General features: G+C 43.8%; 1 protein-coding gene across 1 annotated transcript in view; it reads left to right on the top strand.

The window, feature by feature from the left end:
- The window catches only part of CRB1 (crumbs cell polarity complex component 1), a 183,988-nt gene that overhangs the window by 19,484 nt on the left and 138,752 nt on the right, over positions 1-25,752 (top strand). The window contains exon 2 of the mRNA XM_038745195.1: positions 13,022-13,597. Within this exon, the coding sequence (XP_038601123.1) occupies positions 13,022-13,597 (576 nt within the window). The remainder of the gene's footprint in view (positions 1-13,021; positions 13,598-25,752) is intronic.

The following is a 25,752-nucleotide window of genomic DNA, read 5'->3' as shown; positions in this document are numbered from 1 at the left end:
AGAGGCAATGGTAAACCACTTCCGGATTTTGACCAAGAAAACTCTATGGATACGCTATCACAACAATTGCAGATGGAGGTGGGGAAAGATGTTTCCGTGGCTTCGCTATGGATTGGACACGACTCGACAGCATAAGACAACAACAACACATACCATAAAAAAAAAAGATTGATGTGTGGCTGTCCAAACTAGGCTAGACCTGCACAATGATAAGCAAGAAAGACTCAGAACTTTTTGGATCAGGAAAACCATTCTTAGGACCTCTCTCACAAGTGAAGCTGTTTAGTTATTATTATTATTATTATTATACTTGTTAAGTACTTACTATATGCTGAGGACTTTTCTAAGCACTGGGGTACGTACAAATTAATCATTTGGACACAGTCCTTGTCCCCCATGAGGCTCACAGTCTTAATCCTCTTTTTATAGGTGAGGTAACTGAGGCCCAGAGAAGTGAAGTGATTCACCCAAGGTCACACAGCAGACACTTGGAGGAGCCGGGATTAGCACCCTGATTCTTCTGACTCCCAGGGTCAGGCTCTGTCCACTAAGCCATGCTGCTTCTCCTATTTTGCACCAAATGTCAATCACTCACCTAAGTAGCATTAGCCATAACCCAGCCAGTTACAGCGGAGGGTTTGGGCAAGTAGTAAGAGACTTTCAGGGAACGTGTCTACCAACTCAATTATATTATACTCTTCCAAGGGCTTAGAACTGTGCTCCACACACAGTAAGTGCTCAATAAATACCACTGACTGATCAATTAAATTGACTAGCAAAGTCCAGAAAGGCACAAGGAGAAGCCTGTTTTAGCCATTGGGTAGAAAAGTATTTGGGAAGTTGGTGTTCACTAGGCTAGCCGAGGGTTCAGCAGGAGAAACTACCAAGGTAGGACCTGCTTGATGGTATGTCCATGGAAGGTTTGCTAAGAAAATTAAAGCAGTGTATTTTTGAGGTGGTGGTAACCCTTGTAATTAATACGGGAACAAGTTCCAGTCCCAGATTTAGTGTTAAATTTCGTCAGGTGACTAAATTACTAGGTGTACTCCGGATACTTCCTGTCAACTCACTCTGGACAGGGAACATGTCTAATAATAATAATGATGATGGCAATTTATTAAGCGCTTACTATGTGCAAAGCACTGTTCTAAGCACTGGGGAGGTTACAAGGTGATCAGATTGTCCCACAGAGAGCTCACAGTCTTAATCCCCATTTTACAGATGAGGTAACTGAGGCACAGGAAAGTTAAGTGACTTGTCCAAAGTCACACAGCTGACAATTGGCGGAGCCAGGATTTGAACCCCTGACCTCTGACTCCAGAGTTATTAGAGTGTCTGCTAACTAACTGCTGATTCTGTTGTGTGGTATTCTCCTAAGGGCTTGGTGCAGTGCTCTCCATATAGTAAGTGCTCAATCAATGCCATTGATTGATTGATTGATTCTTGGGCTGCTTTGGGGTACACGTATAAGAATCACAGGATGATGATAGCAACCTACTGGAGCCATTCCATGTGGCATTCATTCATTCATTCAATCGTATTTATTGAGCGCTTACTGAGTGTAAAGCACTTTACTAAGCACTTGGGAGAGTACAGTATAACAATTAACAGACACATTCCCTGCCCATAACAAGCTTACAGTCTAGAGGGGGAGAGGGGCATTAATATAAATAAATACCCAAATAAATAAATTACAGTTATGTACATACTAGTGTGAAGCCCAATAAAGTTCCTATAATAATAATAATAGCATTTTTTAAGCACTTACTATGTGCAAAGCACTGTTCGAAGCGCTGGGGGGATACCAGGTGATCAGGTTGTCCCACGTGGGGCTCACAGTCTTCATCCCCATTTTACAGATGAGGTAACTGAGGCTCAGAGAAGTCGAGTGACTTGCCCAAGGTCACACAGCAGACATATGGCAGAGCTGGGATTAGAACCCATGGCCTCTGGCTCCTAAGCCCATGCTCTTTCCACTGAGCCACGCTGCTTCTCGTACTCACATGCTTCACAGCTCTAAATAGCTGGAGGTGCTAGGACGCTGGAATACTCTGGGTGTTTGGCCTTAAATGTGACTGGAAACGTTACATGGACTGACACACCCTGTTATATTATCTACGTGTAAGGATAGATTCCGCTTTCAGGATCACATCTGAAGAGTTTCCAGTACTCTATCAGTCGGCTATGGGAGGGAGAGTCAAGCAGAGGCCTAACTATTCCATTCCGTTCCTAGCTTGGGCAGTGGTTAGTGAGCAGAAGGCAATCTTCCACAAGGCAAAACTCACCTGTGCTGGGCAGCAGCAGCAAGAGAGAATGTCGAGGGTGGAGGCTCAAATTGACTGTGTGGAAGGAGGCAGTGGTAAACCACTTCCATATTTTTCCCAAGACAACTCCACGGATACACTACCAGAATGTTTGCAGATGGAAGTGGGACTTTCTGGGAGAGATGTGTCCATGGAATAGCTATCGGTCGGAGGTGACTCGACAGCATAAGACAAGACAAGAAGGATAGATCCCTTTTGTGCTAAAGAAGCAGCATGGGAAGCAGCATGGCTTAAAGGAAATGGGAATCAGAGCACCTGGGCTCTAAACTCAGCTCGGCCCAATGCTGTCTGTGTGACCTTGGGCAAGTCACTTAACTTTTCTGTGCCTCAGTTTCCTCAACTATAAAATGAGGATTAAATACCTGTTCTCCCTCCTATTTAGACTGTGAACCCCATGCAGGACAGGGATTAAGTTGGTTCTGATTAACTGGTACCTAGAGAAGCAGTGTGGCTCAAAGGAAAGAGAATGGGCTTTGGAGTCAGAGGTCATGGGTTCAAACCCCAGCTCCGCCAACTGTCAGCTGTGTGACTTTGGGCAAGTCACTTAGCTTCTCTCTGCCTCAGTTACCTCATCTGTAAAATGGGGATTAAGACTGTGAGCCCCCCGTGGGACAAACCTGATCACCTTGTAACCTCCCCAGTGCTTAGAACAGTACTTTGCATGTAGTAAGCACTTAATAAATGCCATTATTATTGTTATTATCGCAGTGCTTAGAACAGTATTTGACACATAGTAAGTGCTTTTCTCACTCATTCATTCATTCAATCATATTTATTGAGTACTTACTATGTGCAGAAACTGTACTAAGCACTTGGGAAAGTACAATACAACAATAAACAGTGACATTCCCAGTCCACAATGAACTTACATTCTGACGTGGCGGGGGTGGGGGTGGGGGTGGGGGCGGCATGGAGACAAACACCAAAACAAATAAATAAAATTACAGTAATGTACATAATTCTTGTGGGGCTGGGTGGGAGGAAAGAGCAAAGGGAGCAAGACAGGGCAATGCAGAAGGGAGTGGGAGATGAGGAAAAGTGGGGCTTAGTCTGATAAGGCTTCTTGGAGGAGATGGGTCTTCAATAAGGCTTTGAATGGGGGGAGAGTAATTGTCTGTTGGATTTGAGGAGGGAGGGCATTCCAGGACAGAGGCAGGATGTAGGCAAGGGGTTGGTGGCAAGACAGGAAAGATCTTGAGGCAGAGTGAGAAGGTTAGGACTAGAGGAGCGAAGTGTGTGGCTTGTATTGTAGAAGGAGAGAAGTGAGGTGAGGTAGGAGGGGGCAAGCTGATGGAGTGCTTCAAAGCCAATGTTGAGGAGTTTTTGTTTGACACGGAGGTAGGTGGGCAATCACTGGAGTATTTTGTGGAGAGGGATGACATGTCCTGAATATTTTTGTAGAAAAATGAAAGCAGAGTGAAGTATGGACTGGAGTGGGGAGAGACAGGAGGCTCACCTCTCTACTCTCTTTCTACAACCCAGTCCGCACACTCTGCTCCTCTAGTTTTAACCTTCTCACTTGGCTTGCCGCTGACCCCTGGCCCACGTCCTGCCTCTGGCCTGGAATGCCCTTCTTCCTCAAATCCAACAGACAATTGCTCTCCCCCTCTTCAAAGCCATATTGAAGGCACATTTCCTCCAAGAGACCTTCCCAGACTAGCACCTCCCTTTCCTCTTCTCCCAATCTCCTCTGCGTAGTCTCCCTGATTTGCTCCCTTGTTTCTTCCCCCCACCCAGCCCCTCAGCACTGATTTACATATCTGTAATTTATTTATTTGTATTGATGTCTGTTTCCCCCTTCTTAATGTAAGCTTGTTGTGGGCAGGGAATATGTGAATGTGGCCTTCCCAGACTGAGCCCCCTTTTTCCTCTTCTCCTCCCATCCCCATCGCCCCCTCCCTCCATCTGTCCTACCTCCTTCCCCTCCCTACAGCACTTGTACATATTAATTACTCTATTTATTTTACTGTATTTTATTGTACATATTTACTACTCTATTTTATTAATGATGTGCATATAGCTATAATTCTATTTATTCTGACAGTTTTGACACCTGTCTACATGTTTTGTTTTGTTGTCTGTCTCCCCCTTCTAGACTGTGAGCCCACTGTTGGGTAGGGACCATCTCTATATGTTGCCAACTTGTACTTCCCAAGCGCTTAGTACAGTGCTCTGCATACAGTAAGCGCTCAATAAATACAATCGAATGAATGAATGAATATTGTTGTAGTGAACTTTCCCAAGCACTCAGTACAGAGCTCCGCACACAGTAAGGACTCAATAAATGCGATTGAATGAATGTATGAATGAGTGAAGGGCAGAATAGGATTGAGTGCCCATTTTGCAACTCTGAAATCCCTCTGTCTGACCACAACCTTCTCACCTGCTTTCTCTTCCGAAAACCTCCTCCCAACAAATTCATCTTGTTTCCCAACAGAGATCTCTGATCTTTTGACCCCATCTGATTTTTCTCAAGGCATCATGCCCTCTTTAGCTCCCATACCCAAACTGCTTTCCCATGTCTCCTTCAGCATCACTCTCTTTACTAAACTAAGCTCTCTCGCTCCCCTATCCCTCCGGCGATTTTATACCACTAACCTACAGCCCTGGATCACCTCCACCATCTACTTCCTTCCCTCCTGTGCATAAGCCACAGAGAGCTGCTGGCGGGAATCTAGATATCAGGCCAACCTCGTCCATTTCAAGTTTGTCCTTGCATATTTTAACTTTGCCTTCTCCTTTGTCTGGTAAAATTATTTCTCCATCTTTATTGACACCCATGCCCATTTCCCTCACCAGTTGTTCCAGATGTTTAACTCCCTTCTCAAACCTCCTGTCCCCCTGCCTCCCCCAATCCTTCCTCCTAATGACCTGGCCACCTACTTCATTGAGAAAATTGAATCTTTCAGGAGTGATCTTCCTAAAATCTCCTCTGGTCCTCTCCAGTCCCTCCCTCCTTCTACCCCTTCTTCAACTCTCCCATCTTTCCCAGCAGTATCTCAAGAGGAGATCTCCTGCCTTCTCTCGAAATCCACAACCTCCACGAGCACATCTGACTCCATCCCTTTCCACCTTATTCATTCATTCATTCAATTGTATTTATTGAGCTCTTACTGTGTGCAGAGAGCACTGTACTAAGGGCTTGGGAAGTACAAATCGGCAACATATAGAGACAGTCCCTAGCCAACAACGGGCTCACAGTCTAGAAGGGGGAGACAGACAACAAAATAAAACAAGTAGACAGGTGTCAATACCATCAATACCTTATCAAAGCATTTGCCCCCTCCCTTTTTCCCTCCCTGACCACCACTTTCAACTGTCTGCTCTCCAATGGCTCCTTCCCCACTGCTTTCAAACAAGCTCATGTCTCCCGTCCTAAAAAGTAAAACCTCTCCTGACCCCACATCTCCTTCCAGTAATCACCCCAACTCTCTTCTCCCATTCCTCACCAAACTCCTTGAGTGAGTTGCCTACACCTGCTGCCTCAAATTACTCTCCTCCAGTTCTCTCCTTGATACCTGCCAATTTGGTTTCCATCTGCTTCACTCCACAAAAACTGCCCTTTCAAAGGTCACCAGTGCTCTCCTTCTTGCCAAATCCAATGGACTGTACTCCATCCTAATCCTCTTCGACCTCTTAGCCTTCGATTCTGTCGATGACCCCTTTCTCCTGGAAACATTATCCAACCTTTGCTTCACTGACACTGTCTTCTCCTGATTCTCCTCCTATCTCTCTGGCCACTCATCAGTCTTTTTCATGGGCTCCTCCCCTGCTTCCCACCCCCTAACTGTGAGGGTCCCTCAAGGTTCAGTTCTGGATCCCCTTCTATTCTCCTTCTACACCCACTACCTTGGAAAACTAGTTTGCTCCCATGGATTCAGCTACCATCTCTATGTGGATGATGCCCAAATCTGCATCTCCAGCCCTGATCTCTCTCCTTCTCGGCAGTCTCACATTTCCTCCTGCTTTCAAGATATCTCTACTTGGATGCCCTGCCATCACCTCAAACTTAACATGTCCAAAGCAGAACTTCTTATCTTCCCACCCTAACCCTGCCTGCCCCTTGACTCTCCCATTACTGTAGAAAGCACCACCATCCTATCTGTCTCACAAGCCTTACCATTCATTCAGTTCATTCAGTCATACTTAATAAGGGCTAACAGTGTGCAGAGAACTGTACTACCCTTATCCTCGTCTCATCTCTCTCATGTGAGAGAGATGGGTAGGGACCGTCTCTATAATGTTGCCAACTTGTACTTCCCAAGTGCTTAGTACAGTGCTCTGCACACAGTAAGCACTCAATAAATACGATTGAATGAATGAATGCACATATATTCCCTCTATCACTGTCCATTCAACCTTCACAACATCTACCTTTTCCTCTCCATCCAAACTGCTACCACATTAATCCAAGCACTTATCCTATCCCACCTTGATTACTGTATCCACCTCCTTGATGACCTTCCTGCCTCCTGTCTCTCCTGACTCCGGCCCATACTTCACAATGCTGCCCAGATCATTTTTTTACAAAACTGTTCAGTCCCTCTTTCCCTACTCCTCAAGAAACTCCAGTGGTTGCCCATCTACCTCTGCATCAAACAGAAACTCCTCACCATTGGCTTTATAGCACTCAATTATCTTGCCCCCTCCTACCTCACCTCACTACTCTCTTACTACAACCCAGCCCACACACTTCATTCCTCTAAAGCCAGCTTGCTTCCTACATCTTATCTCACCTATCTCACTATCAATATCTGCCCCATCCTGCTTCTGACTTGGAACATCCCTCCTCTTCATACTCGACACAGAATTACGCTCCCCACCTTCAAAGCCTTATGAAAGGCACATCTCCTCCAACAGGCCTTCCCTGACTAAGCCTTCCTTTTCTCTTCTCCCACTGCCTTCTGTGTCAACGTGACTTGCTACCTTTATTCATCCCTTTTCACAGTCCCACAGTCCCACAGGACATATGTATATATCTGTAATTTATTTATTCATATTAATGTTTGTCTCCCCCTCTAGACTGGATGCTCATTGTGGACAGACAATGTGTCTATTATATTTTACTCCCCCAGGTGCTTAATACAGTGTTCTTCACACAGTAAACGCTCAATAAATACAATTGAGTGATTGAAAGGCAACAATATGTATACTCTACAAGCACAACCCTGTAACCATACTTACGATGACCAGTAGAGAGCACACTCTACTGCAAGTGAATAATTCAAAAGGAAAAACATTCTGAAAATAGTAAAAACACTTCACATCCTATTAAGATTTCCCTACAGTCAAACAATACTCATCCAAAGTCCTTAACCCAAACGATGTCCCTGTTAATTTGTTGTGTTTCTATGGAGCTAGCAATCAACAGTATTTATTGATCATTTACTGTGCGTGGGTCACTATACTAAGTGTTTGGGAGAGAGTTGGTAATAATGAGTGATGTAATTATTGTGGTATTTGTTAAGTGCTTATTATATCAATCAATCAATCAATCGTATTTATTGAGCGCTTACTGTGTGCAGAGCACTGTACTAAGCGCTTGGGAAGTACAAGTTGGCAACATATAGAGACAGTCCCTACCCAACAGTGGGCTCACAGTCTAGCACTTATATGCCAAGTACTGAATTAAGCGCTGGGGTAGATTCAAGATAATCAGATCCCTCACTGTCTAAGTAGGAAGGAGAACAGGTATTGAATCCCTACTTTGCATATGAGGGAACTGAGACACAGAGAAGTAGACTGACTTGCCCAAGGCCCCACAGCACTGTGCCCACCCTGATAACTTTATATCTATCCCAGTGCTTATAACAGTGCTTGGCAGGTAGTAAGCAGCGTGGCTTAGTGGAAAGAGCCTGGGTTTGGGAGGCAGGATGTGCGTTCTAATCCCTGCTCTGCCACTTGTGGGCTGTGTGACCTTAGGCAAGTCACTTAACTTCTCTGTGCCTCTGTTCCCTCATTTGTAAAATGGAGATTTAAAGTGTGAGCCCCATGTGGGACAACCTGATTACCCTGTATCCTTCCCAGCACTTAGAACTGTGTTTGGCACATAGTAAACGCTTAACAAATACTATTATTATTATTATTATTAAGCACTTACCAAATACAATGAAAAAGGAGCTGATAGTCTACAGCTACAAGCATATACTTGATTTTCTGGTCAGGGCCCCTCTAAATTGTTACTGGTGTTACCGTTAATAGGAACTCTGACTCTGAGGGCCCCCTTAGCTGTCCCACAGGGAGCAGCGTGGCTCAGTGGAAAGAGCACGGGCTTTGGAGTCAGAGGTCATGGGTTCGAATTCCGGCTCCGCCACATGTCTGCTGTGTGGCCTTGGGTAAGTCACTTAACTTCTCTGAGCCTCAGTTACCTCATCTGGAAAATGGGGATTAAGACTGTGAGCCCCACGTGGGACAACCTGATCATCTTGTATCCCCTCCAGCGCTTAGAACAGTGCATTGCACATAGTAAGCGCTTAATAAATGCCATTACTATTATTATTATTATTATTTATCAGTCAGTCAGTCAATCGTATTTACTGTGTGCAGAGCACTATACTAAACACTTGAGAGAGCACAAAATAGCAATATAATTGGAGGAGCAGCATGGTGTAGTAGATGATAGAGCACAGTCCTGGGAGTCATAAGGTCATGGGTTCTAATCCTGGCTCCACCACTTGCCTGCTGCGTGGCCTGGGGCAAGACACTTCACTTCTCTGTGCCTTAGTTATCTCATCTGTAAAATGGATATGAAGAATGTGAGCCCTGTGTGGGACATGGACTGTGTCCAACTGGAATATCTTATATCCACCCCAGTGCTTAGTACAGTGTCTAGCACATACTAAGAGCTTAACAAATACTATAATAATAATTATTATAATTATTATTAACAACAGTTAGAAGACGTGTCGAAGGGGAGGTAGCTGTGTTGAAATGGACTGGGGTCGAAATGGTGGGAGTGGATTCTGGAGTAGACGGATAGGAGGAAACTTAGTGGATAAAAGAGGTAGTAAGCAGAGTGAAGAGGGTTTTTTCAATATCCTCCCATCTCATCAGGCCTCATCATTTTGAATGACTTCTTGTGACATTTTTTCTTATATTTTGCTTCTGTTGTCATTTCCTAAGGGATTAGTACATTGTGTGGCACTCCATAGGTGCTCGATAAAGATTGTTACTACTACTCTTGACACCCTGGTTGGGGATGACCATAGGGCAGAGCCAGAGTGTGGGATGCCTCAACTGAACAATGATCCCTACAATGGTAGAAATCCAAAGCATTTACAGGGAGGAAAAACTGCAGGGGATCAGTCAAGAGTGTGCTGCACACAGTAAGTGCTCAATAAATATCATTGACGGATTGATTGATTGGAGAATTGGCGGTCAGTCAGTCAGTTGTATTTTTTGAGTGCTTACTGTATGCAGAGCACTGTACTAAGCACCTGGGAGAGTACATGTTTCCCCACTCCTCAAGAACCTCCAGTTGTTGCCCTCTGCATCAAACAAAAACTCCTAACCACTGGTTTTAAAGAACTCAATCACCTTGCCCCCTCCTACTTCAACTTGCTACTCTCCTACTATTACCCAGCCCGCACATTTCACTCCTCTAATGTTAAACTTTTCACTGTACCTTGATCTCACCTATCTCATCACCAGTCTCTCCCCCACAACCTGTCTCTGGCCTGGAATGCCCTTCTTTTTCATATCCAAGAGAGAATTACTCTTCTCCCTTTCAACGTCTTCCCTAACTAAGAGGCCTTCCCTGACTAAGCTTTCCTTTCCTCTTCTCCCACTCCTTTCTGGGCCACCCTAGCCTGCTCCCTTTATTCATCCCCCCTCACAGCCCCACAGCACTTACTTATGTACATATCTGTAGTTTATTTATATTAATGTCCATTTATTTATTTATTATATATAATAAAGTTTATTTATTTTATTTATATATATTATTTATATATTTATTTATCAACTTATAATAAATAAGTTTATTCATTATATATTAATAAATTATATTTATTTATATTAATGTCTCCTCTAGACTGTAAACTCGTTGTGGGCAGGGAATGTGTCTGTTTATTATTACAATGCACTCTCCCAAGTGCTTTGAGCACAGTAAATGCTCAGTGTATTCTAATGAATGAATCAATCAAAGAATGAATGAGTACAATATAACAAAAAACAGATACATTCTCTGCCCACAGTGAGCTTACAGGCTGGTAGCTAAGACAGAACCAATTCTAGGGCTTCGGTAATTTTTCTAAAATTGCCCAGTACAGTCAACAAATATCCAGGACTGCCCCAGTAAACCAGCGGGTAAGATGAAGTCCATGAAAATGAAATCCATGTTTGATGCTGAATACTTAAAGATGAATATGGTGACCACAGAATCTTGATCAAATTCCAGCTCAGTTAATTCCCTTAAATCTAAACTAGTGTCAATTGAATGAGATAAATAGATGGAGTTGTTTATAGAGTCAGTCATGAAGAATGAGATCCCTTTGTTTGATAGATCATGGGCCTGAGGGTCAAGAGAATCTGGGTTCTAATCCCAGATCTGCCACTTGTCTATTCTGTGACCATTGATCAGTCACCTAACCAGTTTGTGCTTCAGTTTTCTCATCTGTAAATTGGGGAACAAGACAGTGAGACCCATGTGGGACAGGGACTGTGTCCAACCTGATTAGCTTGCATCTACCCTAGTGCTTAGTACAGTGCCTGGCACATAATTAGCACTTAACAAATACCACAGAAAAACTGTTAGTAGGCCTACCTTCAGGTTGGCAATCCTAAGTGCTTTTTGGATCTTTCTTTTCCCCTCTAGACTTTATACTGGTTGTTTATTGTTGTATTGTGCTCTCCCAGGTGCTTAGTACAGTGCTCTGCACACAGTAAGCATTCAATAAATACAGCTGAGTGAATTGAATGAATGAATCCCTAACAAAACAAATTGAGATCTGTGCAATAGCCAGCAATCCCTGGATCTCAGTTTATAGCACTTGAATGTGTGCTGGTAGGGTAGGTTTATAGTAATAATGATAATCAAGCACTTAGTACAGTGCTCTGCATACAGTAAGCACTCAATAAATATGATTGAATGAATGAATGAATGAATAATGATAGTACTTGTTAAGCACTGTCGAGCAGTGTTCTAAGCACTGGGGAAGATACAACCTAACTGGGTTGGACACAGTCCCCATCCCACATGGGGCTCACAGTCTTAATCCCTATTTGGCAGATGAGGTAACTGAGGCACAGAGGATTGAAGTGACTTGCCCAAGGTCACACAGCAGACAAGTGGTGGAGCCGGACTTAGAACCCAGGTCCTTCTGATTCCCATGCCTGTGCTCTATCTGCTAAGCCATGCTGCTTCCCAAATGGTCTACATTTGAATGGCCTGAGTAATTCAGGCTAAACCCCTACTCTGACCTCACTTACTGCCATAGCTGAGTCAAAGGATCTTTGCTTTGATGGACTCAGGGCCAATCTTAGGCTGTGGAAACTCTGGACACCCTGGCCCAGAGGGGTGGGGTGTGTTGGGATGGGACTACTTGCCACTGTTGCTATGTGTTATGTCAGTACTCATGGTAGACATCCAGCATTCAGGCCAGCTGCTACTTGGATTAAGGCACGAGAATTTAGATGGAATCCACATCCCACCGATAGCAGTTTTAGGGTAGGGAAATGGTAGGTGATAAATCAATCAAACAATCAATTTGTGATATTTACTGAGTGCAGAGCACTGTACTAAGCATTTAGAAGAGAATAATGCAACAGTGTTGGTAAACGTGTTCCCTGCCCACAGTGAGCTCACAGTCTAGAGGGGGTGATAGACATTAATATTCCCTTCCCCACAGCACCTCTATATATGTATATATGTTTGTACGTATTTATTACTCTATTTATTTGTTTATTTTACTAGTACATATCTATTCTATTCTATTTATTTTCTTTTGTTAATCTGTTTGGTTTTGTTTTGTTCTCTGTCTCCCCCTTCTAGACTGTGAGCCCACTGTTGGGTAGGGACCGACTCTATATGTTGCCAACTCGTACTTCCCAAGCGCTTAGTACAGTGCTCTGCACACAGTAAGCGCTCAATAAATACGACTGGATGAATGAATGAATGTCTCCCCATTCTTTGCACATATTAAGCACTTAATAAATGCCATTATTACTATTACAGTAAAACAGAGTGGTGGACACGTTCCCTTTTTCCCCCTCTAGGCTGTAAGCTCCTTGTAGACAGCCCACACACTTCTCTCCTCTAATGCTAACCCTATACCTCAATCTCTTCTATCTTGCCCTAACCTCTCGCCCATGCCCTGCCTCTGGCCTGGAATGCCCACCCTCCTCATATCTGACAGACGATTACTCTCCCGCTCTTCAAACCCTCATTGAAGGCACCTCTCCTTCAAAAGGCCTTCCCTGACTAAGCCCTCCTTTCTATTTGACCCACTCCCTTCTGCATCACCCTGACTTGCTCTCTTTAGTCATCCCCAGGCCCCAGCCCCACAGTGCTTATGTACTTGTCTGTAATTTATTTATTTATTGTAATGTCTGTCTCTCCCTCTAGACTGTAAGTTCATTGTGGGCAGGGAACATGGCTGTTATATTGTTATATTGTACTCTCCCAAGCATTTAGTAGAGTGCTCTACACACAGTAAGCGCTCAATAAGCATAACTGACTGATTGTGTTCCTTTCCTAGGATCCCTCTTCGTTCTGAATGGAACTACGTGTGGCTCCAAGTCCTGTGGTGAGAATGCTTCCTGCGAGGCTGCTCCCGTCGACAGGATTTCCCACTGCCCAGACACACCCGGGAGTTCGAAAGGAGACCATGAGCCGGATCCTTGCTCCTCAAACCCTTGTCCACACAACACAACTTGTCTGAGTACCCCAGGGGAGCACACCTTTACCTGCGAGTGCCCTCCTGGGCACAGCGGCAAGACCTGCCTAACATCCAGTGGGCCCTGTGACACCAACCCCTGCCAGCATGGAGGCTTATGCCACCCGGACCTCGGCCGTCCAATCTGCTCCTGCCCCGTCGGACTCACTGGTCAGTTCTGTGAGAGCGAGGTCATGGAGTGCTCGTTGAACCCTTGCTACAACGGTGCTTTGTGCAGAGATGGAATCGATGGCTACTCCTGCTACTGCGTCCCGGGATATCAAGGCAGGCGCTGTGAGCTGGAAGTGGATGAGTGCGTTTCGGATCCGTGTCAGAATGGGGCCGTGTGTCTCAATCTGATAGGAAGATATGTCTGTGTCTGCCCACCGGACTACACGGGTATGTACTAAGTCACAATTGAATCTGGCAAAATTTCCGCGGATGGGAACATCCTTTCTATATCTTACGTGTCATTCAGTAATCCTCATTTCTCTTGAATGTCCACTATGCATTTGGCTGTATACACTCTTAAACACTTTAATACTCACCCCAGCCCCACAGCATTTATAATAATTCATTCATTCAATCGTATTTATTGAGCACTTACTGTGTGCACAGCACTGTACTAAGCGCTTGGGAAGTACAAGTTGGCAACATATAGATATGGTCCCTACCCAACAGTGGGCTCACAGTCTAGAAGGGGGAGACAGAGAACAAAACAAAACATATTAACTAAAATAAATAGAATAAATATGTACAAATAAAATAAATAAATAGAGTAATAAATATGTACAAACATATATACATATATACAGGTGCCGTGGGGTAGGGAAGGAGGTAAGGCGGGAGGATGGAGAGGGAGAGGAGGGGGAGAGGAAGGAGGGGGCTCAGTCTGGGAAGGCCTCCTGGAGGAGGTGAGCTCTCAGTAGGCCTTTGAAGGGAGAAAGAGAGCTAGCTTGGCGGATATGTGGAGGGAGGGCATTCCAGGCCCAGGGGATGACGTGGGCCGGGGATCGACGGCGGAACAGGTGAAAATGAGGCACGGTGAGGAGATTAGCGGCAGAGGAGAGGAGGGTGCGGGCTGGGCTGGAGAAGGAGAGAAGGGAGGTGAGGTAGGAGGGGGCGAGGTGATGGACAGCCTTGAAGCTGAGGGTGAGGAGTTTCTGCCTGACGCGTAGGTTGATTGGTAGCCACTGGAGATTTTTGAGGATCCTTAATAATAAGGATGGTATTTGTTAAGCACTTACTATGTGCCAAGCACTGTTCTAAACATTTATGTAAATATCCTTATGTCCTACTATTTCCTCTATCAGAAATGTATGTTAATTTCTGTCTCCCCCAGTAGACTGAAGCTCCTTGTAGGCAGGGATCGTTTCTACCAACTCTTGTATTTTCCCAAGCACTAAATAGAGTGCTTTGCCTACCATAAGTGCTCAGTAAATATCTATAATTCTATTTATCTATTTTGATGGTACTGACACTTGCCTATTGGTTTTGTTTTGTTGTCCGTCTCCCCCTTTTACACTGTGAGCCTGTTGTTGGGTAGGGGCTGCCTCTATCTGTTGCCGAATTGTACTTTCCAAGTGCTTAGTACAGTGCTCTGCACACAGTAAGTGCTCAATAAATATGATTGAATGAATGAATAAATACCACTGATTGATTCAATAGCAGCAGTAGTAGTAACAGTGATAGTGGTACTCTTCATTCATTCATTCATTCATTCATTAATCATTTCTTTCAAACCTATTTATTGAGTGCTTACTGTATGCAGAACACTGTACTACGCGCTTTATGGTGAAGTGGAGAGAGCGCACATGTGGGAGTCATGGGTTCTAATCCTGACTCTGCCACTTTTCTGCTTTGTGACCTTGGTCAAGTCAATTTACTTCTCTGTGCCTAAATTACCTCTGGAAAATGGGGATTTTTTTTCAAAGCTGGACTGTGAACTGTTCAACACTGGGCAGAGTCCAGACTAATTTGTTTGTACCCACCCCAGCACTCCAGTGCCTGGCACATGGTAAATGCTTGACAAATGCCACTATTGGAGAAGCAGCCTGGTCTAGTGAATAGAGCATGGACCTGGGACTCAGAAGGTCATGGGTTCTAATCCCAGCTCTGCCACTTTTCTGCTGTGTGACCTTGGGCAAGTCACTTAAATTATCTGTGCCTCAGTTCCCTCATTTGAAAAATGGGGATTAAGACCGTGAGCCCCATGTGGGACAAGGACTGTGTCCAACCCAATTATCTTGTATCTACCCCAGGGCTTAGAACAGTGTCTAGAACCTAGTAAGCACTTAACAAAAACCGTAATAATAATAATAATTATTATTATATAACAATAAGCAGACACATTCCCTGCCCACAACAAGCTTACAGTAATAGGAGTAGTATTTATTGAACATGTTTTGCTACTATGCACTGTACTAGGCACTTGTGAATTAAAGAATTAAGGGGTGAAATGTTCCCAGCATTCAAGAAGCTTACACCTTAATGCAGGAAACAATCCATGAAAATATTTACAGGATTAGTCAAAACAAATCATTGAATGTACATTTGACTAAATGTAGAGACAGTGCTGAGGATGAGAATGAAAAAATTAATAAGTGTATTGGTTGATGGGTTGATAAAGCATAGGATTCTGGGAAATCACTCAGAAAAGACTTATTTGAGAGCTAGGATTTTAGGTGGTCTTTGAATTTGAGGTGCTGGGTTTATAGGATTTTGGAAGGGAGGGGGCTCCAAGCCAGGGGAATAGCAGAAGTAAGGAACAATTAGAAAAGATTGGCTTGGGAAGATTGGTTGCAAAAAATACTTCATAGAGTTCTTAGCATTTCCCTATCCTCCCCCTGACTTTCTCATCACTGTGGATGGCACCACCATCCTTCCTGCCTCACAAGCCCATATCCTTGGTGTTATCCTTGACTCCTCTCTCTCATCCAACCCACATATTCAATCCATTACTAAATCATATTGGTTCGAACTTCTCAACATCACTAAAATCTGCCCTTTCCTCTCCATCCAAACTACTACTACGGTAATCCAATCACTTATCCTCTCCCGCCTTGATTACTGTAACAGTCTCCTTGCTGACCTTTCAGCCTCCTGTCTCTCCTGACTCCAGTCATTACTTCACTCTGTCTGCCCAGATCATTTTTCTACAAAAACGTTCAGGTCATGTTTCTCCACTCTTCAAGAACATCTAGTGGTTGCCCAACCACCTCCACTTCAATCAAAAACTCCTCACCATTTACTTTAAAGCACTCCATCCTTGTCCCCAGCCTCACCTCACTATTCTTCTACAACAACCCAGCCCACAAACTACGCTCCTCTAATGACAAGCTACTCATTGTGCCTTCATCTCATCTATCTCAATGCCAACCTCTCTCCCACATCCTGTCTCTGGTCTGAAACTCCCTCTTCATATCCAAAAGATAATTACTCTTTCCCACTTCAAAGCCTTATTAAAGGCACACCTCTTCCAAGAGGCCTTCCCTGACTAAACACTCTTATCCTCTCCTTCAACTTCCTTCTGCATTGCCCTGACTCACTCCCTTTATTCATCCCCTATCCCAGCCCCACAGCACTTGTGTACATGTCTCCCCCTTCTAGTCTGTGAGCCCGTTGTTGGGTAGGCACCATCTCTATATGCTGCCGACTTGTACTTCCCAAGCGCTTAGTACAGTGCTCTGCACACAGTAAGCGCTCAATAAATACGATTGAATGAATGAATATCTGTAATGTATTTATTTATATTAGTGTCTGTGTCCCCTTCTAGACTATAAGCTCACTGTGGGCTGGAACGTATCTGTTATATTTCTATATTGTACTCTCTCACGTGCTTAGTACAGTGCTCTGCACACTGTAAGCCCTCAATAAATACAATGAGTAACATTTCAATTATATCATCTTAGTCATTTATAAACTGTTTATTCACTTTTAATAATACTTGCTAGGGATAAAAGGAATAAGAAGTTTCATGAGAAGCAGCTTGGCTCAGTGGAAAGGGCACGGGCTTTGAGGTCATGGGTTCAAATCCCTGCTTCACTACTTGTCAGCTGTGTGACTTTGGGCAAGTCACTTAACTTCTCTGTGCCTCAGTTACCTCATCTGTAAAATGGGAATTCATTCATTCATTCAATCATATTTTTAAGACTGTGAGCCCCCTGTGGGACAACCTGGTCACCTTGTAGTCTCCCCAGTGCTTAGAACAGTGTTTTGCACGTAGTAAGCACTTAATAAATGCCATTATTATTATTATTATTATTATTATTAATAATACTTACTAGGGATAAAAGGAATAAGAAGTTTCATGAAACCTTGATCCAGCAAGTTATCTTGCCTTTTTTAAAAATGGTACCTGTTAAGCACTTACAGGTACTGTACTAAGTGCTGGGGAAGATAATAATAGCATTAGTAGTAGTATTTATAGAAGTAAGTAATCATAGTAATAGTAGTAGTAATAGGAGTATTTGTTAAGTGCTTACTATGGGTCAGGCACTGTAATAGATACACACTAATGAGGTTGGGCACAGTCCCTGTGTCACATGGGGCTCATAGTCTTAATCCCCATTGTACAGATGAGGTAACTGAGGCACAGAGAAGCTATGTGACTTGCTCAAGGTTGCCAGCAGACAAGTGGTGGAGCAGGGATTAGAACCCAGGTCTTTCTGACTCTCAGGCCAGTGCTCTATCCACTAGGCCATGCTGCTTCTCTGTACATTTTGAGGCTGTGTATTTGTCTGTACTAAATAGACTGCATTAAACTGACAGAAACAAGGCTTTTGGGCCTCTACCTTGGTACAGAAATCAGGTTTAATGTATACCAACCTATCACATTCCTTTTCCTTAACTAATGGACATTCAACCTTCAAATGATACTATGATCTGGAGAATTTAGAAATGAATGCGAGAAGGGGAGGTTAATCCTTTTGCAAAAACATAACTAAGCTGCCTTTCATGGTTACCTTTGCACTGCTTAGGAATTTCTACTGAGACACATTACAGAGATTTACCGGACTTCCAGGGAGTGCCCAAATCTAAAGAGTGGGTGATGAGCAATAAGAAATACATCGAAAGAAACAGGAGAGCTGAACTGAATTCTCATATTTTCTTTCATGGACCATTTGGAGGTGGATGTACAGTGCTTTTCATATAGTAAGCACTTAATGAATCCCATTATTATTATTATTATGTACAGTGCCTAGATAGAAGATGGAGTATAGACTGTGAGTCCACTGTTGGGTAGGGACCGTCTCTATACATTGCCAACTTGTACTTCCCAATCACTTAGTACAGTGCTCTGCACACAGTAAGCACTCAATAAATACAATTGAATGAATGAATGAGTATAAATTCAATAAGGCATTAGACTAGATTAGAAATCTTGGTGCATCCATTCCCAGAGGAGGTTGGTGAAGAGAATAACAGGATCTGGATATTACAAATAAGTGGAAGAGAGCTAAGGAAGGAGGGGGAGAGGTGTGGAGATAATAATGATGCTATTTGTTAAGCGCTTACTACGTGCAAAGCACTGTTCTAAGTGCTGGGGAGGTTACAAGGTGATCAGGTTGTCCCACGGGGGGCTCACAGTTTTAATCCCCATTTTTACAGATGAGGGAACTGAGGTGGCATTTTTTTGTTAGGTTATGATGATGATGATGATGGTGGCATTTTTTGTTAAGCACTTACTATGTGCAAAGCACTGTTCTAAGCGTTGGGGGGGATATATGGTGATTAAGTTGTCCCACGTGGGGCTCACAGTCTTAATCCCCATTTTACAGATGAGGTAACTGAGGCTCAGAGAAGTTAAGTGACTTGCCCAAGGTCACACAACAGACATGTGGCAGAGCCGGGATTCTAACCCATGAACTCTGACTCCAAAGCCCGCGCTCTTTCCACTGAGCCACGCTGCTTCTCTATCCCATCCCATGGGGGGCACAGAGAAGTTAAGTGACTTGCCCAAGGTCACACAGCTGATAGTTGGCGGGGTCGGAATTTGAACCCATGACCTCTGACTCCAAAGCCCAGGCTTTTTCCACTGAGCCACGCTGCTTTAAGTGAGGCAATACAGCCTCCCATACCAATGGCTCTTAACTCAGTATACAGTGCAAGGCATCCTGGATTGTTGGTGAGCAATGTACTCCAAAATTGGTTCAAATTTTATATGGTGGGGTAAGCTATGGCTGTAGCTATAATCTGACTATGCTCCTCTAACTTGACGTTCCATCCAATGCCCTGACATTGAGGAGGTGTGTTGTCCAACCTTTCTGGGTCAGTCTTTCCCTCCCTCACACTGTCCAGAAGGGTCATTCTGAGCTTCAAGAATGCATCGGCCAAGACTGGAAAGGGCCCAATAGAGCCTGGAAGGAAAGATTTCCAACTGACCTCTGAAGACTTTTCAGGATTTTGTTGCCCAGTACATGCACACCTTTAAGAGGGTGACCATCACAATTTCTTAAAGAAGCAGCAGTAAAACCCCAGCCTTTAAAACGCACTTAATCCAGTGATGAATCGAAGATGTTTCTGTTGTTTTCTGCCCTTGCTGTGAGTTGCGTTAAATAGGCAAGCCAGAAAGATGTTGAATAAAACCCCTGAGCTGTCTCCACCGGTAATGAAGACCCTCATTTACTCTGTCAGGAAACCTTACCAACTATTATTATCTCAGCCTGACACTTGGAATCGCAGCAGGGAATCTTCCATTCTCCTCTCATTTCCCTAGGATGTTAATAAAAGGCTTAACTCTTAATTGGTAGGTAGAGAATGACTGTAAATCTAAGGCCACCATGATAGCCACTGCTTCTTGTTCCCTGAGCCCTCAGTTGGCATTTGGAATGACTGATACACTATACTGTTCCAGAGAGAGCCGAGCAACATCTCCGAAAATTTTTACGCTAAAGAAAGATCTGAGACTATATGAAATACTGGTGTACAGCAGATTGAATTTCTATTATTAATAAAAATAATAATGATGATGGTATTTATTAAGTGCTTTCTGTGTGCCAAGCACTGTTCTAAGCACGGGGTTAGATACAAAGTAATCAGATTGGACACAGTCCCTGTCCCACATGGGGCTCACAGTGTTAATCCCCATTTTACAGATGAGGGAACTGAGGCTCAGAGAAGTGAAGTGAATTGCCCAAGGTCACAGAGCAGACAAGTGGCAGAGCTGATTATGTGTTGTGCATAAAATATTATTTTCTGGGCAGTAAAATCAAAACAGTCTCATTCAACAGTGGATAAGGTCTGGTGCTGAGTGGGCACCCACAAGCCCGTTGTTGGGTAGGGACTGTCTCTATATGTTGCCAATTTGTACTTCCCAAGTGCTTAGTACAATGCTCTGCACACAATAAGTGCTCAATAAATATGATTGAATGAATGAGTGAATGAATTCTATTGCCTCAGGCTGTACTTGCACCCCAACTATTTCACAATCAATCAATCAATCACTGGTATTTATTGAGCACTTACTTGCAGAGCACTAAGTTTTAAGCGCTGTGGTAGATACAAGTTAATCAGGTTGGACACACACAGTCCCTGTCCCACATGAGGCTCACAGTCTCATGGAAAAGAGCCCGGGCTTGGGAGTCAGAGGTCATGGGTTCTAATCCTGGCTCCACCACTTGTCAGCTGTGTGACCTTGGGCACATCACTTCACTTCTCTTAGCCACAGGGACCTCATCTGTAAAATGGGGATTAAGAGTGTGGGCCCCACGTGCGACAACCTGATTACCTTGTATCTACCCCAGTGCTTAGAACACTGCTTGGCACACAGTAAGCGCTTAACAAATACCATTATTATTATTATTATTTTACAGATGAGATAACTGAGGCTCGGAGAAGTCGAGTGACTTGCCCAAGGTCACACAGCAGACATGTGGCAGAGCCAGAAATGAATCTAGGTCCTTCTGACTCCCGGGCCCGTATTCTATCTACTAAGCCACACTGCTTCTATAATAGAATTAGTGGATAACGAGCTCACAATCACTCAATCAGTCGATCATATTTATTGAGCACTTACTGTGTGCAGAGCACTGTACTGAGTGCCTGAGAGAGTACAATACAACACAATATGCATTGTTGGCTCTAAGGAGCTGGGCCAGAGAGTGTGGTTGACTCAATGTAACCCATTGCCAGTAGAGAAAACAACTCAAAAACATGACTTATTGAGTGTGTGATAGCGCCTAAGTTGCCCTAATAAAAGTTCTATACTGTAGGTAGTTCAAGATAATTGGTACTTGGTCTCTGAAGAGAAGAGAAGCAGCTTGGCACGGGCCTGGGAATCAGAAGGTCGTGGATTCTAATCCTGACTCTGCCACTTGTCTGCTGTGAAACTTAGGCAAGTCATTTTACTTCTCTGTGCCTCAGTTCTTGTCTTGTCTTATGCTGTCGTGTCGTCTCCAACCCATAGTGACATAATGGACACATCTCTCCCAGAACGCCCCACCTCCATCTGCAATCGTTCTGGTAGTGGATCCATAGAGTTTTCTTGGTAAAAATCTGGAAGTGGTTTAGCTTTGCCTCCTTTACCACAGTAAACTTGAGTCTCCATCCTCGACTCTCTCCCATACTGCTGCTGCCCAGCACAGGTGAGTTTTGACTTGTAGCAGATTGCCTTCCGCTTGCTAGCCACTGCCCAAGCTAGGAATGGAATGGGTATGCCTCTGCTTGACTCTCCTCCCATAGTCGAGAGTCCAGTAGAGTACTGAAAACTCTCCAGATGTGACCCAGAGAGGGATTGCCTCAATTACCTTATCGGTAAAATGGGGATTGAGATTGTGAGCCCCATGTGGGACAGGGACTATGTCCAACCCGATTTGCTTGTATCTACCCCAGAATTTAGTACAGTGCCTGGCACACAGTAAGCACTTTACAAAATGCCACAATCATAATTATTATTGAAGAGGTAACAACACTATTTAGCTGTATTCTGGATGTCTGAGATGCCCTATTTAGGAATGCACTGCTCACTCTGGATGGGTAGGGCACAGAAAAGCTGCCTCTCAGAAGTTACCCCGCTCATTCAGATTTAGCAGGGATCACCAGTAAGCTACAAATGGTAAATTAAACACTTAGTGAGGCCAAAACAGATTTAACAAAAATAATGCAAAGAAAATATCCATCACGTCATGAGACACTAAGAAGCTCTACAGTCAATCAGTGGGATTTATTGAGCACTTGCTGTGTGTATAGCACTGTACTAAATGCTTGGGAGAGTTCAGTACAATAGAGTTAGTAGACACCTTCCTACCCACAGTGAGCATAAAGAGGAAAATGATGAAAACATGGCCCAGAGAGAAGAGTGCTTGAACCGCCTGAACAGGCTAGGGATAGAGTGGTTATTGCAACACTATGTGAATCTAGACTATCTGGTGAAGCTGGCTCACAGAGGCAGATACTGTCTTTTTTTAGAGAGACTTTTCCTCTTCAGAAAGGCAGCCATCAGTGATGTATCTGCCATCTGATAAGCAACGTGATGAAGAAAAGACCTCATCTGTAACACCTAATACAGCAGAGTGGCTCAGTGGAAAGAGCATGGCCTTCAGAGTTAGAGGTCATGGGTTCAAATCCCAGCTCCGCCAGTTGTCAGCTGTGTGACTTTGGGCAAGTCACTTAACTTCTCTGTGCCACAGTTACCTCATCTGTAAAATGGGGATTCAGGCTGTGAGACCCCGTGGGAGAACCTGATCATCCTGTATCCCCCCCAGCGTTTAGAACAGTGCTCTGCACACAGTAAGCACTTAACAAATGCCATCATTAATATCTGATTGTGATGGGGGATTTTTAATGCTTGATTTGATAACAAGATCCAGACATGGAAAAAAATCATGAACACAGTAGGTGTTCAATAAATACAGTTGATGATGATGATGTTAGAAGAGCCAGGAGGAAGGGAGTATTGGGGAGAGGAGGAGTGCTCTGCACACAGTAAGCGCTCAATAAATACGATTGATGCTGAGGAGGAAGGTCTCAGCAAAAGAGAGTGGAGGAGTACCCAAAAGGATGTGGGGGGAAAGTGGGTATTTAGAGGGGGAAGGATGTGGGGAACACCTGAAGGGAAACAATGGAGGGAATGGAGTCAAGTAGAAGGAGCAAAAGCTTGAAGGTGGCAGAATAAGATAATTGATCAATAAATTATATTTACCGTGTGCTTACTGTGTGCAGAACACTGCACCAAGCACTTGGGCGAGTATAGTATAACAGAGGTGGTAGATGCATTCCCTGCTCACAGCGAGCTCGCAGGCTAGAGGGAGAAGACAATGAAAACAGGGGTAGAGGGAAGGAGGGGAATGGGGGAGATCTAGGGGCTGGGAATTAGTGTGGGATTCAGCAGGAGGGAGAGAATGGGGCGAACCTAGGTGAAAGGGACATTCATTCATTCATTCAATTGTATTTATTGAGCGCTTCCTGTGTGCAAAGCTCGGTATTAAGCGCTTGGGAGAGTACAATATAACAACAAACAGAACATATTCCCTGTCCACAACTAGCTCACAGTCTAGAGGGGGAGACAGACATTAATATAAATAAATAAATTTCTACATATTTATTACTCTTATTTGTACATACTTACTATATTTATTTTCTTAATGATGATAATAGCTATAATTCTATTTATTCTTATAGTATTGCAGCCTGTCTAATTGTTTGTTTTGTTGTCTGTCTCCCCCTTCTAGACTGTGAGCCTATTGTTGGGTAGGGGCAGTCTTTATATGTTGCCAATTTGTACTTACCAAGTGCTTAGTACAGTGCTTTGCACACAGTAAGTGCTCAATAAATACGATTGAATGAATGAATGAATAAATAAATTACAGATATATACATGAAGATGAAGGGAGTGAAGTTATTCTGCAGACTTTTTGTAATATTCGACATGTTCTTACGGCTACATACTTTCAACAATTACTTCAGTTGCCTCCATTCTGTTTTCATTTTGGAGATTTTTTTTCAGCACCGTAAACTGAAGGTGGGGGTCACTCCTCAGGGAATTTATTGTAAGGCTTCCATCAGGGCTTTTTTTCCATTTAACAGCTTCTGAAACATTAGTTCCTTTGGCAAGACACTATGACACTATTCGCTGTGTTCCTTTAGGCAAGTAAGGTTTTTTTTTACATGTCATTTCTCGTAAAAAACACTGAATGCCTAGGTGAAGGGATGAAAGCAACTAGTTGTGTTGGAAGGGAAAAATTACAGTTCTAACTTGGGTATTGCCACACTCTCCCTCTCTCTTTATAGCCTGGGGCGGTCATCAGTAACGATAAAGGATAATCTTTCAATTTTCCCTTTTCATGCATAGGTTAAGTTCCTATATCTATTCCCATTAGAACTCCAGCATCTTCAATGTCTTGCGCCTCACTTTTTATTTTATTTCACGTGTGACAGTAGCAACTTCTTTGAAGTGTCTCAGACTCAAAGACTTTTAAATAACAATTTGAAAGCCTCAATCCTCCTCTACCCCTCAGCGGCTTTCAACCCTGGGGACCGCTTCCTTCTTCTTGAAACATTATCTAACCTTGGTCTTTTTTGAAACAATTCTCTCCAGGTTCTTAACTCTCTGGCTGATGCTTCTACAACATCTTTCACCAGCTCTCCCTCTGACTCTCACCCCCTAACTGTTAGTGTCCCCCAGTTCTCTCTCCGTTCCTTGGTTCCTTCTTCTCATTCTCTTGCAGTCTGCCAGCATCTCTCTGCTCCTCAAGTCAACTTCACCAGCCTTGACGTCTCTCACATTTCTTCCTGATTCCAGGAGCCTAATGGCACTTAGAACACAATGTGTCTAAAGTGGAACGATAATAGTAAGTACCATGGTATTTATTAAGCACTTACTATGAGTCAAGCACTGTACTAAGCTTGATGTAGATACAACATAATCAAGTCCCACTTGGGGTTGACAGTCTAAGTAGGGGGGACAACAGGTAATGAATCCCCATTTTACAGATGAGGGAACTGAGGCACAGAGAATGATAATAATAATAATGGCATTTATTAAGCACTTACTATGTGCAAAGCACTGTTCTAAGCGCTGGGGAGGTTACAAGGTGATCAGGTTGTCTCTCGTGGGGCTCACAGTCTTAATCCCCATTTTACAGATGAGGTAACTGAGGCCCAGAGAAGTTAAGTGACTTGCCCAAAATCACCCAGCTGACAATTGGCAGAGCTGGGATTTGAACCCATGACCTCTGACTCCAAAGCCCATGCTCTTTCCACTGAGCCACGCTGCTTAACTTGTCCAAGGTCACACAGCGGACAAGAACCCAGGCCCTCTGGCTCCTGGCCTTTGCGTTATCCACCAGTTCATGCTGCTTCACTGCTTGAACATTTCATCTTGACCTTCCAATCCTCTCCTTCACCTTATCACCATTCTTCCCATCTCTCAGTCAATTAATCAACAGTGGCATTATCCTCAACACTTCCTTTTCTTTCAACCCCCTTAGTCAATCCGTTGCAAATCCTGTGGTTTCTTCTTCCTCAACATTTCTAAGATCTTCCTCTTCATCCAAATGGCCACCACTCTGCTCCAGGCACTTGCCATATCCCAGCTTGACCTCTGCTTCAGCCTT

Source organism: Tachyglossus aculeatus, chromosome 4 (assembly GCF_015852505.1).
Source record: "Tachyglossus aculeatus isolate mTacAcu1 chromosome 4, mTacAcu1.pri, whole genome shotgun sequence".
Taxonomy (NCBI): Eukaryota; Metazoa; Chordata; class Mammalia; order Monotremata; family Tachyglossidae; genus Tachyglossus; species Tachyglossus aculeatus.
This window is presented reverse-complemented; position numbering and strand designations above follow the sequence as displayed.